An 18,537-nucleotide genomic window follows, 5' to 3' on the forward strand; every position below is an offset into this window, starting at 1 on the left:
CTCTGTTCCACATCGTAACGTGGAGTCGTGTTGACGGCGCACCTGGACGTTAACACCCAGCTCGTAGGCAGCAATATCGTCCTTCATTGTTTTCTCTAACTTGGCAGTTTGTCTGGGCATGTGATCTCTACTTCTATTCAGGTTCTTTCCCCTTTAATGTATGCAAGTAGGTCTGATCTGTTAGCAAGTCCTAGTAATAAACACGGGTTTTGATTCGCTGGAGTATCTTAGCCTCTGTTCTTGAATACTCCTGTACTATTTATATGGAACGGATTGTCGTTTTGTTTTTTGTTTTCCAAAACCCAGTGGTTTTAGGAATCTGACCATACATCACTATGTCTTCCAGGGTAGTCGGGGCAAAGGTTTTAATACATATTATCTTATTATCAATTACGATCCTTTTGCTTCATATTTTAGAGTGCTTTTTATTTTTTGAAACTAAATGCGAGGTTAGGTTTATTTATGTCTGGGGGTAGGGTTATATTATCTACTTAATTTCAGATCAGTGGAGCAGACATTACAAAATATCCATTAATGTAAAGCGACAATAGTCTGATAGGGCCGAGACGCAGCATGCTAGATGCTGGGGTTAGGGAGAAAAAATAGGACAAGACTCCTGTTCCCAAGCCACCAGTGTCGACAGCTGGAAGACCGGTTGTTCTAAGTGTGTGTGCCCCACGCACCTGCACTCAGTCCCGGGTTAAGCCAACCAGTTGAGCTTCCCACCCAAGCTGCACCGCTTGGGCCCCTGTGGAGTTGCCCTCGCTGCTCTCCCCTGTGGGTGGCGTGCTGGCTGCGTGGAGGGAGCTGCAGCTTACCGCACCTGCCCAAGGAGGTGTGGTGAGTTTCACACTTTCTCCTGCAGACCCGTGGGAGAAAACTCCGGGCTCATGTCAGAGCGCTGTCATCTCCTGAGCATTGGGCTTGGCTTTTACTACCCTGACAGTAACTGATCAGGTTTCTTGCTTCTAGTTGGCTGGTAAACCTGGTGCTAAGTTTCTGGCCTGCCAGTTGCAAATTTGTAGGGTACTGCTCACCGTGTTTTGATATTACCCTTATTTCTTAAGCCTTCACTCTTGCTTTTCCTTTTTTTTTTTTTTTAAATCAACTCCTGATTTTTACTCTATCATCGTATACATTTTTCTTCCCTTGTAATCCATCTCCAAACTGACTTAGAACAAAGTGAGGTCTAAACAAGTGCTGAAATTCTAAGTTCTTGCCCTCAAGGGACTGACAGTTTGGGACTAGTGCAGAAAAACAAGCTGTTCCAGCACAGTATAAGTGCTATAGGAGTCATAGGGAAGTAATACTGTGAGAACTCTGTGGCGTGTGATGGTGGGGTGGTCAGGGAAAGCTTCTTGGTGGAGGTGACCCTGGAGCTGTGATCTAAGGGAGGGAAGGGAATTCTAGACAATGGGACTATATGCAATACAGAGCCCTGAACCAGATGATGCGTTGGGGGAGATGCAAGTTGTTTTGTGGTCCTGGAGTATAGGGGTGTGTATATGATGCCAGGAACATAGGCCTGAAAGAGAGGCAGATCAGCAGGGCTTGTACACAAGGCAAGGAACTGCAACTCCACCTTGACAGCTCTGGGAACTGTTTTAAGCAAATTAGATCAGGTTGTTATTTAGAAAGGTCACTCTGTGAGAGTGTGAAGAATAGGTTGGAGGGGCCAGGGGCTGCTGAGAGTAATACAGAAGACAGTCTGCACCATAGCAGTATAATGAGATTGGAGACAGAGGGACCGATGGATACTGTCCTGAAGGCGTAGGATGTCAGGTGGGTGTCAGTGGCAAGGGAGAAGGGTGATTCTTCCACTCCTGGTGGGACAGGCCTTACAGGAAGCAGGATCATGACAAAATGCCTACTCAGTTTTAGACAGGTTGAGTTTGATGGGCTCAGGGGGGCAGGCAAGTTAATACACCTGGCTGCCAGCTGGACTGAAGTCACTCAACCAATAAGCAAAAGAATTTGGACAGAAACTCAAGTTCTCTAACACCAGATAATTAACGTGTATATTTTACAGACCTTGTAGACCGTGGTTTTATCTGTGTATGTTTGGAGGACATGTTAGAAACTGTGTGCACATTCCAGCAGAGGGCAGTATTCACCTAAAGTGAAAACATTCAATTAGCTTTTGTTCATTCATAAGCCTGCAGGTGACTCAGCTGGAAGAACAAAACATTTTGAGTGTAAAAGCTTGGTTGTTTGTTTTTTTTTTCCCTTTAACCCCCAAAGCAAACTTTCCCTTTGAAATCTCACAGAAGATTCTTAATAGATAATGTTCTGCCTCCTGGGGCAGTGGGTAGAAAGGGGACTTTTAAGTGTGTATCTGTAGCTGCCATTGATTAAAAGATTATAATACCTTTAGCTTGGAAATTTACTTTGTCTCTGGTGGTGTGATAAATGGTTTTATTATTGTCTCTGAACCAATTATGTTTCCATAATTTCATGATTGTAATTGTCCTCCCAGAATGATGGGATGTTATTCCAAATGAATTATATGGCCAAAAGGTCACCTCATTTTCACTGTGTTCAGATGAATAAGCTAATTATGAGTATGTATTGACCCACCAACTGACTCCGTTTTGTCCCTTGCCGCCTTTGTTGTTATTTGATCTCCTAGTCTTGGAGTTCCTAAAGAGCATTGTACCGAACACCAACCTTGGAAGATGCTCTGAAAAATAAGTATTCTTTGTCCAAATAAGTAGAAAATGCTATATATGAAACCCCCCTGTTGGAAACTGAGAATACGTTTAACGTTTTGTAGGTTCTAGTTAAGTCTTGCAGTCAAGAAACCTGTGTTTCTTGTTTAACCTCACAGTTCTCTAACTTGATCACGGGAGAATCCCTTTTTCTTAGCTCTCAGCGTCTCATGAAAATGGTCTGTGGAAGGTGCTTTGGAAATGTTGCTCTTCCTCATCTCCCCTGATCCTGCCCTTTCTTTTAAGCTTATGTCCTCCTTTTTCACGATCATGTGGGTTCTCTCCATCTATTAGTACATAATGCTCACACCGGGAGGGAGCTAGGGAGGCATTTTTAAAACTACTCATGGTCATCTTGAGTACTGAGATCACCCATGCCTTGCCACACAGCCCACTGTACCTTTTTTTTTTTTTTTTGGTGGTACGCGGGCCTCTCACTGCTGTGGCCTCTCCCGTTGCGGAGCACAGGCTCCGGACGCGCAGGCTCAGCGGCCATGGCTCACGGCCCAGCCGCTCCGCAGCATGTGGGATCCCCCCAGACCGGGGCCCCCTGCTGTACTTTTTGATGTTTTTCAGGAGGCTGCTGCCTGCCTAGAGTCTATGGGGCCATAAGACAGGCAACCATTGCAATACTGTTGACCACTCACCGTATGAATCTATTTTCTTTCATTATTTTGGAGTTTTTAAAAAACCCTGTGTAATTTGCTGTCTCGACTTTTATGTGACGAGTCCTTTACTGTGTTCACTTCTCCCCATTACTTATCTTCCACGTTCTCATTCAACGAGGACATAAGGAGTAGGGATTGGAACATGAGTGCCAGTCGCAAAGGGAGAGGGCACAATCATCTCCTTCAGGGCTGGGCAGCAGCTCCCAGTGGGCTCAGAGGCGCTTCCTCCTCCCCATCCTGTGCGAGAGGCCATGGGTCCAAACGCAAGACCCGCTCTAGGCAGGCAGACGTGAGCCCTACAGGCCCGTTGACTTACCCATTCAGTAAGTCTTTTCTGAGCACCCACTCTCTGCCAGGTACTGTTCTCAGCACTGGTGATGAAGCAGTAACCAAAAAGGCAAAGAGAAAAAAGCCCTCAACTCATGGAGTTTCCTTCCATTGAATTTCACTCACGCCTTTGTGGCGTGACGAACACTGCTCGAGGTGCTGGGGATGCAGCTGGGAACCGAGCCAAGTTTGCACACTCAGGGAGCACACGTCCCAGTGGCCATGGAGAGAGGGACATTTCTGGGAGTCAGGAATCAATTCTCCCCATTTTGTGCACAAGGAGGTGGCAGCAGAGGGAGGTCACATAACTTGTGTGAGGTGACACAGCTTGCCCAGGCAGTCCGAACTTAGGTGGGTAAATGGTTGCCCACCACACTGTAGATACCCACCACCCTTCTCTAACAGACTGTTTTCCTACTTAGTCTTCGGGCTGCTGCTCTAGAGTTCTCTCCAGCTTTTGTGTGATGGAAAAGTGCAAAATTGGAATCATTGCCTTGAAACGAGCTCTCCTCCATGTGACTGACCTGTCTCCTAAAGCCCTTACGATGGGAGACTGTGACCCACATGCAGGGACAGGTCTTGATGACACATCAGCAACAAGCAGACTCTGCTAAAAACCTCAGCTCTGCCATGAACTGGCTTCTGAACAGGATGCAAGTTACTCAGCTGTGTTTCCTTTTGTGGAAAATGGTGGAGTGGGAGTGTCATTTCATACTTCCTTCAAAATAAGGTTTAAATGAGAAAATACAGGTGGGGCACCTTGATCAGTATCTGACTGTGGACGCTTAGCCAACACTGTCTTGTGATGAGTGCAAGTTATAGCACGTGGCTAGAGCGGACTTAGTGGTGATCATGTGTGTGCTGGGATATCAGGACACAGCGCTTCACCTCGTGGTGACCAGGTGAGCAGATTTGCTGCTTGAACATTCCTTAGACGGGGGTACAGCTCTTCTCTGTGTGCTCTACGTGAGTGAAATGGGAAGAGGGAGTTGTGTGGTGGATTCTCCTTTTTTAAAAAATTTTTATTGGTGTCTAGTTGATTTACAATGTTGTGTTAGTTTCAGGTGTACAGCAAAGTGAATCGGTTTTATATATCTATATATCTCCACTCTTTTTTAGATTCTTTTCCCATATATGCCATTACAGAGTATTGAGTAGAGTTCCCTGTGCCATTCAGTAGGTTCTTATTAGTTATCCATTTTATATATAGTAGAGTGTATATGTCCATCCCAATCTCCCAGTTTATCCCTCTCCCCTTTCCCTCTGGTAGCCGTAAGTTTGTTTTCTACCTCTGTAACTCTATCTCTCTTTTGTAGATAAGTTCATTTGTACCCTTTTTTTAGATTCCACATATAAGTGATATCATATGATGGATTCTCCTTATTTGAATATCTCCTGTGAGATATTATTGGAAAAACCAAGAAGTCTTTTATCCATGCAAAATTTCCTTTCCAAGATTTTTCGTTTTGAATACTGTGGCCCAATGTCTTTTTAGAACTGTTGAATACGGTTCCAATGTCTTATCAAGATGCAGGTCCTTTAACCAGGGTGGCTGGGACCTGAGGTGTTGGGGATTTAGGACAGCAATTAAGGAGGCTGTTCTGCAGGGGTGATTACTCAGCTGGATACACAGCTCTTATCTTAGCCTCATTGTGGAATATCCATCCAAGGGCTTGGTCAGTGTTGCTGCCTAGAAGCTAGGTACCTGGGCATTTGCAAGACAGTTACACTCCATACCCGTAGAACGTACTTCCTAGCCCCAGGAAGTCACCTGTGCTGCTTTCATTTGACAGAGAGGCTCAGTCTTCTCTCTGTTTCTTTTAGAGACTGACTTTGCCAGTCCATGTTCTCCTCCTGCCTACAGAAGAGAATGAGTTTCATCCTTAAAACGCCAAAATAAGATCTCAAGCTGATATGATGCTCATTTTGTATATTGTTATAATAATATTAGTATTTTCATATAAAGAAAAATTCTCCACCTTGCCTCCCCCAGTTCATCACAGAATTAAAGAATCCTAGTTTGAGCTGGAAAGAATCTCAGATTCCTCAGAAGTCACCTAGATACAACGGATTCTGCTCCCGTCTGCTATGGCTACTTTGCTCCAGCTGGGTCCGATCAGCAGGTTAGGAGGAAGGACAAGCATTTACTAAGCATATCAACTGAGGAGTCTAATACAGTTGAAATAAGCTTATAAGTTGAAGGTATATTTAAGGAGTTTTTCCCCCTGAATTGAAATAGACTCTAAGTGTGAAATCTTAGGGACATAAAAGTATTCCAAAGAGAAAATTGAATCTTGTTTATATTGTTGAAAGATGACTTTGCCTCATTTTATTCAAGCAGTTGAGTAAATTAGGAAAGTTCTGTCCTGACCTCAGTTTGAAGTATAATGATTTAGAGCTTCTGCTTAGTTGATAGTTGCCACCAAATTTTGGGGCTGAGGATGATATCTTTTATTTTACTCCATGACTTAATGTTTGACTGTTTGAGATCTTATGGGGATGGGGGGTGGGGAGGGTGAGAGAGAGTGCACACTCTAGATGTAAAAAATCTATATTATAAAAGCATATTAAACATAGAGTTACCATATGACCTAGTGATGACACTCCTAGATATATACTCAAGAGAAATAAAAACATAGATCTCCTTAAACTTACACACAAATGCTCAAAGCAGCATTATTCATAACTGCCCCAAATGGAAACAATCCAAAAAGTCCATCAGCTGAGGAATGGATATACAAAATGTGATCTATCCATACAACGGAGTAGTATTTGGCAATAAAAAGGAATGAGATACGGACACATTATAACACAAATGGACCTTGACAACATGCCTTGTGAAAGAAGCCAGTTACAAAAGACCACATATTGTATAATTCCATTTATGTGAAGTATCCAAAATGGGATCCATTAAGACAGAAAGTAGATTAGTGGTTGCTGAGGGCTGGGGTGGGAGCGGTGGTGGTCGGGGAGAAATGGGTAGCGAGTACAAATGGGTATGGGGTTTCTTGTTGGGGTGATGAAAATGTTCTAAAACTGGTTGTGGTGATGATTGCACAGCTCTGAGTATATTAAAAATCATTGAATTGTATACTTTAAATAGATGAATAGTATGGTATTGAATTATACCTCAAAGCTGTTATATATATGTATACATACATACATATATATACATGTATATACATGCATATATGTGTATACATACATATATATACAAATACAAATATACAAATATAAATATATATGTGTACATGTGTGAAGGGAATATACTAAACCATTAATGGTGGATTTGTGGATTTTTTTCCTCAGTCCCTTTCAAGTTTTCTGAATTACTTTTGTGACTCAAAAAAGTGTCACGAATAATTTGAATTAAAAAAAAACACTACGTATTTCAAAAAAGACGTCTTAGTTTTTTTCTGAAAGAATTCAGAGTAGAAATGTAAAAATTATATTGTAAAAGAGCACGTTTTGAGTTGCTTGAGGTCTTCTCTCGCCTTGGCATCCTCTCCCTGACTGCTGATCCTGGGGGCTTCGATCACTGGGGGCCCGGTTGAGCTTGTTAAATTATATGGAATGTTGGGACTCGTGGACTAACAGGGCTCATGTTGATATTTCTATTGATAAGTGCCTCATTGTTTCTCCCAGTCCATATTTATACTGGGAATGCCAACAGCTATCAGTTGGCATTAGTAAAGGTGGGATTAGTACTCCCACCTTTAGAAAAAAAAAAAAAAGGGAGTAATTGAGATACTGAAACAGAAGATCAGAGTGTTATAATAGCCTGTGAATTGAGAGCAGTAGATGGTTTTTCAAATTTTTTCCCTTTGCCATTTTAATTCTCTAGCAGTTGTGAATCAGACATGCACACTAGGGTAAAATATTAAGGTGACTCGTGAAGTGAAGTCCTTAGTGAAACTCCAATGCGTAACTAGAGAGGAAAGGGTGACTTTTGGGCTTGCAGAGTTGAAGGGGTGGGAGGAAGCCAGGGGAAAAACATTCATCTGTCTTATCCAGCTGACAGTTCAGAAGCTGTGATGAAATAGCACCGGTATTGGAATATTTGAATTAGTAATTTAATAAAGTAAACAACTTTCCCTTTCTTGTCCCTCATGATCTGTTGCATCTCATCAGTTATTTTGGGCCATCAGATCTACATGGAGGAGAGAAACATTTATTCAGCATCTGTAATATGCTAGGCACCCTGCTTGGCCCTGGAGATACAGGTGTTGGGCTTAAATTGATTTGGACCCAGCCTTCCCAGAGCTAATAGTCTATTGGGAGAAGAGGATTCATTCAAAGACTGTGAACTACCCCTATGAGTCCCTTTGGGCATTTGTGGGGCAGACAGAGCAAGCTGAGAGCATGACCCGTGTTTTCCTTTGTGCTTTTGATGCTGCCCTGCATGTCTAACCCAGTTGGGGACTTGATCGTGGAGAGCTGAACCTGAGGGTCGGGGTGAAGCAGCAGTAGTTGTCTGGCTGGCTCTGATCGAGATCCTTTTTGCCTCCTTCCTGGGGGAGGAGTCAGATGACACAGCAAATTGTAGCTGAAGGAGAATACTGAGCACCCTGTATTTTCCATGTAAGCTTTGTCTTTGCTTAAGTCCAGCCTCCATGGTCCCATTTCTCAAAAGGAGACGGTATGACTTGTGCCCAGAGTTGAGCTCTATTAGGCTAATCTGTTTCCTAACAAGACACTGGTATTGATCTTATGCTGTTTGCTAGTGCAGTGTCCCTGGTGAACATGAATATTAGAGATTATTTCTTGATCCATTATAGTATGGCAATAAAAAACATGTTTATGATGTTTGGCAAATCTGATTTAGGAGGTGGAGATCCTTACTTCTGGGTAGGCCTTGAAAGGGAGATTAATAGGTCTTTAAAACAGAATAGCTTGGGGTTACTGATATCATTATCTGCTGAAGGTTGCTATAGCAATGAGTGGTTTGATTGCACTGTGCAGTTGGTGGTGCAGTGGGTGAGTGTAAAAGGATCCTCGTCATTTAGCAGAAACTCTCCTGGAGCAATTTAATTAAACTCTGGTGGAAGGAGTGCCAAATTCTTTAAAAGCTCTAAGATATAGTTCTGTATCATCCTAGATTAATTAAAGATACATGATTATCCTATCACAAATTTTTTTTTAATTTATTTTTTAAATTTTTTTGGCTGCACTGGGTCTTCGTTGCTGTGCGCAGGCTTTCTCCAGTTGCGGTGAGCAGGGGCTACTCTTCGTTGCGGTGCACAGGCTTCTCACTGTGATAGCTTCTCTTGTTGCGGAGCACGGGCTCTAGGCACACGGGCTTCAGTAGTTGTGGCTCGTGGACTCTAGAGCTCAGGCTCAATAGTTGTGGCGCACGGGCTTAGTTGCTCCGCGGCATGTGGGATCTTCCCGGACCAGGGCTCGAACCTGTGTCCCCTACATTGGCAGGCGGATTCTTAACCACTGCGCTGCCAGGGAAGTCCCACAAATATTTTTAATGATTTTGAGATAGTTTTATAACCTTGCCAGTTGTTTTAAAAATGATTATACGTTTTATAAAGACGTCTGTTTTAACATAGTTTGTAGTATTTGTTTGAATGTTGAACAAAATTGCATTAGACTGTAAGGAAAATGTAGGCTGGCAGTGTATGAAGACTAGCCTTTTGAGAGGGGTAGGGAGCTGGAATCTGAACATACCACTGGAGTGGACTCTGAACATATTACTGGGTGAACACATCCTTTGTGGTTACGGGTGGATCACCTGACTTCTTCATCAGCAGTCTTGAATAAAATGTGTATTATTCTTCTGCATCAGTGTTGTAGGTACAGAATTCTTTAGAAATGCAGAATTGTTAGCATTTAAAAGCATATGGTCCGCAATGTCTCTAAAGGAATATCCAGTGACGGGCAGTAAAAATGTGTGTGACTCTCTTGCTGTCTATGCAGATGTGTCTGTTGAAACTTCAGTTCTAGTTACCCTCCTTCACCCAATTTTTAGGATTTGGGTATATGTATTTTAAAACAGAAGACCTGCTGTGCTCCCATATGGTAAACACTATAGTAGGTGCTTCACATCAGTTTTCTGCATCTGTGCAGTAGAACGAAAACTTTCTCTTAATATAGTGTTTTGGACTTCGGTGCTTAAACAGCAGGCTTTTGAAGGGTGAAGGTGTCTCATTTTGACATTCCCATCGCGGGCCCTCTTGTTCTGCAGATGGTACTCTGCTGCCACCTGGAGGCCTTTTGTGGGGTGTGCATGTAAAGGTAGGTGGGGTTGCTGAGGAGCACAGGTTGCCCAGGCTGGGTGTCAGCTACAGCCTTGTCCTTACTCCCTGTAGAGGTCAGCTGACATGACCACATGAAATTGAGGCTATTACCCTTTCATTTTTCATCATAGAAGCTAATATGCATTATGAATTCAAGAGCAATATACTGTTGTGGAGGGCAGATATCTTCCTAACTTGCTTGATATAAAGCAAATTCAAAGTTATTGTTATGCAGATTTAAAAAAATACATCATGACTTTGTGTCTGTTGACTTCTCTGCTCCATCCTTACCTTGTTAAGATTCATCATGGAAAGCCACCTAAACGAAAACCTTGTACTTTTTCTAAGCAGAAACATGGATGGAAACTGGCATTGTTGCCAGGCAGTAAGAAGGGCCTGAATAAATCCACTTGGAGGTTTGAGGCCTCACGTGACTGAAATTAACAGGAGTGGCAAAGTGTAGGAGGGAATGCCTAGTTAATGGACCTGGTGGGGAAACTAAGGGGCTCCCCAGAACTGGCATCCAGCAGGGCCTGGGGGGCAGGGAAGCTGAGGGGTCGAGAAGAGGGCCTGGGCCCACAGTGTTGTATATTAATACAAATTCAGGGTGAAGATTTCCATCCAGCTGCCCTTGTTAGGAGCGCCCAACACTTCTGTTTTCCTTAGGCCCAAACCTACTTTTAGTGGTTATTTCAGTAACGATGGCTCTTGTTTACGGGCAACTGAGTATTTGGGAAGAAAACCAATCAATCAAGACACAGAGAAAAGCACACCTTAAGTGGACCTTCTGTTCATCCCAGAACATCATGACCACTGATGCTTCCAGGAAAGCCTCTATTCAGAGCGAAGGCCACTGGTGTGCATGGGGCTGGTTAGTGCAGAGCCTGGCACTGTCTGAGGTCCCAGCCCAAGGGCTGTGCCAATGTTCTTGACATTAAACAATGGGCAAGGGAAAACCAAACCTCATCTAGAATGAATTAGGCTCTTTTGAAACATGAAATCGGTGGCACTTGAGGAAGGAGACGTGGGATTTCCTCAGGTGGGCACGAGTCACGTCCTTAGAATCTGTGCTGTTTTGAAGAGGCTTCGGTCAGTGCACAGCCTTCCTTCTGAATCAGGGGCATTTGTTTATTTAACAATCATTGTCTTCCTCAGGATTTCCTGTGAGAGCTCCTGGACTTGTTTACATCTTGGTCCACACAAATAATACCAGAGCGTGGGCTGTCAGGTTATCAGATACTCTGCTCTTCGGAGAGTTGATTTTTAAGAAGCCTAATCTAAAACCTAGATCCACACAGACGGCTCTGAGCAACTCATTTGCGTTTGTCATCTAGTTTCTTTTTTTATTTTCCTTTTTATTCTTCTTCCTTTTTTTTTTTAATGGAAATTCCTATCAGCAGATCCTGATAAGAATTATTCCTTTTGCAGAGATTAAGAATTCGGTGTCCAGCAGATCATCGCCTGGAGAGGAGAATGTAAAGGTAATGATTCCCTGCCCATTTTCATCTTTGTGCTTCTCTCCAGAGTTGAAGTAGAAGTGAAGACCTAGCAGTAATAAACATAGGATGAAAAACCCAAAGCAAAAAAACACCTCAGGGATATGTCCCAGGGCACACTCAGAATAACTTGAAATTGCTTCCTTTATCGAATTTTAGATCTCTACTCTTAATGAGCAAACCTAGCTGTCTTTCTGGGTCGTAGTTGTATATGCAAGATGACTGTATAACTTTTCCAAAAATTTGTACTTGAAGATGATATCTACAGATGTTTGCCAACAATGCCATTGCAGGAATGAACTTGGGAGATATTCTCTGAATATAAAATAACCTGTGGATAGCTTTTAGGCATGCATCAGCTTGGGACAGATTCTTCCCTTATTTCTAGCTGTTAATATTACGTACAAGACTAGTTTTCTGTTTATGTGTGGTGACACATGTAACATGTCTTTACTGATGTTTTCTTAGGTTGTTTTTTCATTTGCAAAAATAAACATTACTGTTATCAAGTAAGTAACTTGTAAAAAAGCCACCTGACTTTATCTTTTCCAGCGTGTGAAAAGCCCAGTGGTTCAACTGAATGAACATGAAGACCAGGACAGTCTATATTTGGGTATGTTCCAAAATATTGCTCCCCCCAGCATGCATATGGGGGTATCACAGACCCAGGTATGCAGGCGACAAGAAGAAAATCTACTTAGAAATAAAATCTTCCTTCCCGGGGGCCTTGTCTATTTCTTGAAACCCACCCAGGTAAATTTTTTTTGCAGCATCAGTTATAATACTATGACTTCAGGCATTCAATCTCCATTTACACTCTAAAAAACAAAACAAAACAAAGAAAGCAATCCAAGCTTTTCTAGACAGTTTTACTCTGAGTCAGATGTTGGCTCGGGGCTTGTCATATGTTACCTTGTTATTCCTATGAGGTTGGTACTACCAGCTTCCGTTTCAGGTGATGGCGACTGAGCCCACTGGTAGAGGGTAAATGGGGCAGTTGAGACTCATAACTTCATCCTGCCTGGCCTCAGAATCCCCAAGTTTACCGCTATCCTATTTTTTTTTTTTTTTTTTTTTTTTTTTTTTTGTGGTACGTGGGCCTCACTGTTGTGGCCTCTCCTGTTGCGGAGCACAGGCTCCGGACGCGCAGGCTCAGCGGCCATGGCTCATGGGCCCAGCCGCTCCGCGGCATGTGGGATCTTCCCGGACCGGGGCACGAACCCGTGTCCGCTGCATCGGCAGGCGGACTCTCAACCACTGCGCCACCAGGGAAGCCCTACCGCTATCCTATTTTGATACCCGGTGGGGGGGGGGCCCTTGGAGCTGAGCCTGTGATCTTATCCCCTGGCCTCAGGAAAAGACCAGACGCTTATCTTGGGGCATGGATCTGATGTGGGTGTCCCTTCAAAGGAACCAGGAGCTCCCTTGGCAAGGGGAAAGTATTTCTCCCCTTGGCCCTGGGAATTCTTGTCTGCTCACAAGCATTGTAATTCACCACTCCCCAAGGGGCACCTCCCCAAATCTCCTCCTCGGGCATTTTCTAATTCTTCAGGGCTAATCAGGGCTCCAGACTTAACCTTTGAGTTAGAGCCTGATGAAGCTCTTGGGGGTTTGAGGACACGCACAGGCTGGGCTATCAGCAGATGCCTCGTCCGGGCACTTGGATGGTCTGGGGCTGATAAGTGGGAAGCAGGTAATCCAGAGATTGCCCAGTTGGTTTCTTCAGGCTCAGTGAAGCTGCAGCAGCTCACACACCTGGAAGGTGCCTGGGCAGAGCAGTCTTGGGAGTGGCAGGGGTGTGGTGGTGGCTATGGCAGTGACCAAGTGCTTGGGCTGATGTGAAATCAGGGAAAAGCAAGACAGCTCCCTGGGTGAACTGAGTAGCGAAGGTGGGTGGCCTGCGGAGCCTGGCGGTGCAGGGGGCTCCCTGGGGAGTGCAGGCATGCAACAAAGCAGTTACAAGAATAAAGCAGGGTGAGGAGGAAGCACCCTCAGCATCGGTTGGCTGTGCTGCTTGTAGTTTGGCCACAAGCCAGAGGTGCTTTCTGGCTCTCCTTGTGTGAGGTGCTACTGAAATTGGAATAGAAACTAGATCATACTGGGCTTTGTGCACACCTTTAATATTTCTGCTATAGAAGGTAAGAGTAATGATTTACTTCCAGAAGAGGGGAAGAGGAAGGAGAAATGAAAGCAATCGTGCCCACGTGGATGAGTGTCGCGGGCTGTTGAAGCCCAGAGCTCGACTGCCGCTCACGCATGCAGGATGTCTCATCTCCAGATTGCATCATGCTCCCAGGAATGTCCGCTTTGAAGAATGTTTACCGAGACAGGTTGCTGGTGGGGGAGGAGTGCTGGCTGTTAAAAGTATTAGATAGCAGGATTATTTTCATGTTAGGCTTCAAAAATTCACTCCGTTCTCAAACCGGTATCCTTGCTGGGTAAGAAGGCACATGTTATGGACATTGCAGTAGCCTGACCTAATCGGGGTGTTTTGTCAGTAATGTCGTGTCTGAGGAGGGATGTGATAAAGAATTTGAGAGAGACGAGCGTGTATGACATTAATCCGGTGATTTATGAGAAGGTCTATGAATGGTTATCCCTTGTGCGAACATTGGCTTTGTTGTTCATTTAAACTTGGTGGATTAGGAAAGGTCACCTGATTTTATGCAAAGAACATAATAGAATTAGGTGGTAAGCTGGTGTCTGGAACCGGAAATGGCTTTTCCCCGTGGCCGCTTCTAAACCGTTCTACTTTATATGTGATTATATTCTGCTTGGTCTCTAAGGAAGTGCTGATAAACGTGGCATTGAGGTATATGTCTTTGCTGATTTGTGTTATTCAAAATGGTGTGACGTGAGTTTAGTGCGATCTCATAAACGACATCAGCGCCGTTCCAGTGGAACTTTCTGTGATGACGGGCATGTTCTGTATCCGCGCTATTCAGATATAGCCAGGTAGCCACATATGTCTATATAGCATGGGACGTATGACCAGTGTGACTGAGTAGCCACATATGTCTATATAGCATGGGACGTATGACCACATATGTCTATATAGCATGGGACGTATGACCAGTGTGACTGCCTTTGAACTTTATTTTTGACACTGGACAGGGAAGCACCAGCGTAAGCTCCCTTTGTATTGCTGTCGTTGGCCCATGAGCATCAGGAACCAGCTCACCATTAGTTTATATGCTGAAAATGACTACTGATTGGAAGAATAAAGTCTCCAGTGGGTAACAGCTGGTAACCTCATCCAAGCTGGCGCCCCCGAACCACCACAGTAGTGCGTAGTGATAGTAAGATTACATTTATGGTGAGTCCAGAAGTGAGGGCCCCGCTCTCTGTGGATAACTGTGAGGGCTTGGCCTTTTGCTCAAAGGGGAGGGTATGAGTTGAGCGCTGGGGTCCGATTCTGTCGCTGCCACAGTGAAGAGTGAGACTCCTCAGCGTGCAGTGCCTTCACATTCTGGTCAGGTAGGGTGCGGGGAGAGGGCAAAGCATCTGGAGAAAAGGGTAGAAGAGAAGGTAAATGAAATGGGTCAATATGGAAATTAAAAGGAAGGAAGGGTCCATTTGGCTCAAGGATATGGGGCTAAATATGATTAAGGAATAGAAGCGCAACAGTGGGCAGCTGTGACTGTTGTACCAGGGAGAAGTGATGCGGACATCTCGCGGGAAACGTGGACAACCTCTGGGAAATACAGTGGAGAGGGTGAGCTTTGGCTGCCCCGTTGGAATACCAGCTGCAAACAAAGATGCATAAGCCATCACTGGATTGGCAAAGCCGGAAACGTCTTGCACACTCTTCTTTTGAAAGGTTGAATCTGAAAAAATAAAGCCGTGTGCCTGATTAGAAATTCAGATTTCCAGTTAAAAGTTAAGTGTGTGCCTGAGGACTGTGAAACAAGAGTGCCAGTGTCTCAGGTGGGTTACAGAAGCCCCTGGAGGGTGACACTCCTGCTCCCTCAGCAAGTGATATTCAAGTGTGAGTGAGGTTGTACGGGACAGCCCAGATTTAGTGACACTCACATTGAAACTGACTTTCCTGCAGTCATTTATCAGCCGCTGCCTGCACTGGACTGAAGATGACTTGAACTTTACTGGCTCAAGCTGTGTATTGTATGACCATTTGGATGGAAAAATGAAGGACTGGTAAAACCGACATGTTACGACAAGAGCTCGGAGCACGTTTAACTTTCCCCGTGGGAGAAGGTGGTAGGGAGGTAGAGACCTTAGGGGCAGTGGTGGTGAAATTGGCTGGCATCCTCCTCCTGCCTGTGAAGTCTCGGTACCGTGAAGTGCTGGGCCGGAAGTGGTGCCGTATCTGCTCTTTGGCTGGCGGAGAGAGAGCTTGATGCAAGTGCCGGAGGTTCTAAGCGTCATATTGTTACGCTTAGAAAAAATAAATTAGTTTTGTCTTTTGTAATTACAGAAGTAATAAATGCTCACAGTAGAAAAATTAGAAATTTTAGAATAGAAAAACAGCCCTATCATTCTGCCACCCCCAAAGCAGCTACTATTAAATTTTGGTGTGTTTACGTGATCATAGTTGTGATCGTGTAAACAATAGAATTCTATGTCCTGCTTTATTCACGTAACATTATATGCCATAAGTAAGCTTCATTTTAGAAGGTAGCTTAAAATGATGCTGTACATTTTTCTATGATTACTTTTGTATGAAGAAGGGAAAATGTCATAGGTTCTTTCCACAAGTGTTTATCGACCAGGAAAACAAAACAAAACCCTCCTTTTTATAATATGTATTGTTGATTTTACAGAGTGGCCCAATTGTCAGTACATGCTGAGGCTCGAATCCCAGTTATTGGTTAATGCCCTGGGTCACTTCCTTGCTGTTACTCTTCATTACTTATATGTAATATGAGAAAACCTCTTAGTGGGTGTTGAGGCTGGGAAGGTGGGCGCTAGGGAGACAGATGAACCAAAGCTGGATGTGAAAGGAAACCTGACTTGATACCGGAAAAACTCATCCAGATGAGTCGGGAAGAGAAGGAAGCAGAAACAGAAACAAACAGTAGGAAGTGAGGTGTTTCAGGGTGCTCAACCCAGCTGACACAGACAAGACAGAGAGAAACAGAGACCCCGCATAGGAAGCTTAGGAAAACATCACCAGAGGGAAACTGGAAGGAAATGATTGGGAGATCCAAAGAACAGTCCCTCAGAACAGAATGTTAGGGGCAGCAGGAACTCTTTATCCAAGATCTGCTTTTGTGGGTGTGTCTGGGAGAGTCCAGGCCCATGGCTTTAGGTGGTGAGCTGGGTGGAGACGGTACAGTCAACAGTGCTAGTCTGGCAAACCACCAATAAGTAGGACTAATTAGGTTAGTCTTTTCTTCTTATACTAACTTAAAGTTTGGAAATGGGATTGATGCTACTAAGCTATAAAACCTTATAAAACAGCAATTTTAAGTTGCTTGGAAACATCTTGAAACTTTATTTGCAGAAGCAAGGTCCAAAATGTGGAATCTTAAGATCTAGGACCCATGTCACTGGAAGCTGGTCCTCTTTCGGCTGTGATTATTTCGTAACTCATGTGTATCTATGTTGAGATCTCGGAACTGTTGCATGAAACATGAAAGAAAAGAAAAAAGGAAAAAAAGGGAGAGGGAGTAACCTTAGCAGAGCTCTTAGCCTTCTGAAAAGTAAGTTTTCAAGCCTAATTTCTGGCAGGTCTCTCTTTATGCCCCAGGCTGTAAAAGTTTTGGGTAGATTTTCTTCTTTTCTCTTCTGTTTTTGGGGTCATCTTTCCACCACAAACCAAAGCTTACCAGTGTTTCAGTTTTGAAATAAAGGGGCTGGGGCTGGAGAAATATCCCAAGAAGATCACTCGGAATGCACAGTTATTTGTAAAAGTTCTGATTCAGATTTTATTCCTTTCCTTCACTTCAATGAAAATTTCTTATTGCAGTTGTTGAGGTTTTAAAAATTGGTTTTGGTAGAAGAAATTGCCAACTTACTGGAATTCTGCTGAGTGGTGTAAGCTGAGTTTGGTTCTCTTATCACGAGTGTTCCGCCTTTTCTATTTGTGGTTTCATTCTCTGGATAAAATTCTCCTTGTGGAATGCGAATAAAGCATTTTTCTTTAAATTAGACAATTGGAATATTTATTGACAGACTTTTATCCCGTAAGTTAAAAAAGAACTTAGGGGTTTTCAGGTTAATATAATACTACAGACAAGGAAATGTGAAGGAACTAAAGTCTTATTGTAGGTGTAATGTCTTCATGTTATCGTCTTTTCTTATAATTTTTTATGTTTTTTTTTTTTTTTTTTTTTAAACAAGTCCCAAGGCTAGGAAGCTGTCTGGTCTAATGATAGGTCTAATGTTCTGCCTAGTTTTTGATCACAAATAATGTGTTTAAAAACAAAATAAAAGTGAGTTAAGATTAGGAGTCGCTAATTAATCTAAGTACTCTGTTATCTGAACTCTGCCTGCCCGTTGGAATTACCTTGGAGCTTTAACAAACAATCCTGAAGCCCTGGTCCCACCCCCACAGAAGTCTGACCTAATTGGCCTGAAGTGCAGCCTGTGTTGCAGGAGTTGTAGAAGCTTCCCAGGTGATTCTCAGGTACAGCCAAGGTTGAGAACCATGACATGGCTCCTTAAGGGAGCGCTGCTCTGCTGAAATCACTCTGACTTACTGGGTTTTCAGTGTTTTGGGAATTGGAGCATTGTGGTTCTACTTTTATCTCAGTTGGTTACAAAAGCAATTCATGGAAGCCCATTTGTATTAGGTTTGCAGACTTTTAATGATGATCCCCGTCAACATCATGGTAGATCCGTGGGAAAGGTAAAAAACAAAAAAAATTCATTGAAAGTTTCCTAAAGACTTGAACCTAAATGAGATGATTAAACCTTTAAAGGTTATTTTTAAACATTAAGAAGGAATCAAGTGATTGTAGTTTGCGGTCACATTCATTTATTGGACTGAAGAGGTGCACAGTTCGGGATGAAGGGAGTGGACGGTTGTTTACACCAATGTCATAGGGCGTTACAAGGAGGCCTGATGTTTGACAGTAGTACCAACCTAGCTGTCGTGTATTCTAAATCACCTTTTTCTTTCATGTCACAA

At 43.5% G+C, this 18,537-nt stretch overlaps 1 protein-coding gene across 3 annotated transcripts in view; it reads left to right on the forward strand.

Annotated features, from left to right (window-relative positions):
• The window catches only part of ARHGEF28 (Rho guanine nucleotide exchange factor 28), a gene marked incomplete at its 5' end in the record, with an annotated part of 260,851 nt that overhangs the window by 101,467 nt on the left and 140,847 nt on the right, over positions 1-18,537 (forward strand). For all 3 annotated transcript variants that reach the window (XM_082652386.1, XM_082652388.1, XM_082652387.1), the window contains 2 exons: positions 11,377-11,429; positions 11,997-12,057. In XM_082652386.1, coding sequence (XP_082508512.1) covers positions 11,377-11,429; positions 11,997-12,057 — 114 coding nt within the window. The remainder of the gene's footprint in view (positions 1-11,376; positions 11,430-11,996; positions 12,058-18,537) is intronic.

Source organism: Grampus griseus (genome assembly GCF_964374135.1).
Source record: "Grampus griseus genome assembly, chromosome: 3".
NCBI classification, from domain to species: domain Eukaryota; kingdom Metazoa; phylum Chordata; class Mammalia; order Artiodactyla; family Delphinidae; genus Grampus; species Grampus griseus.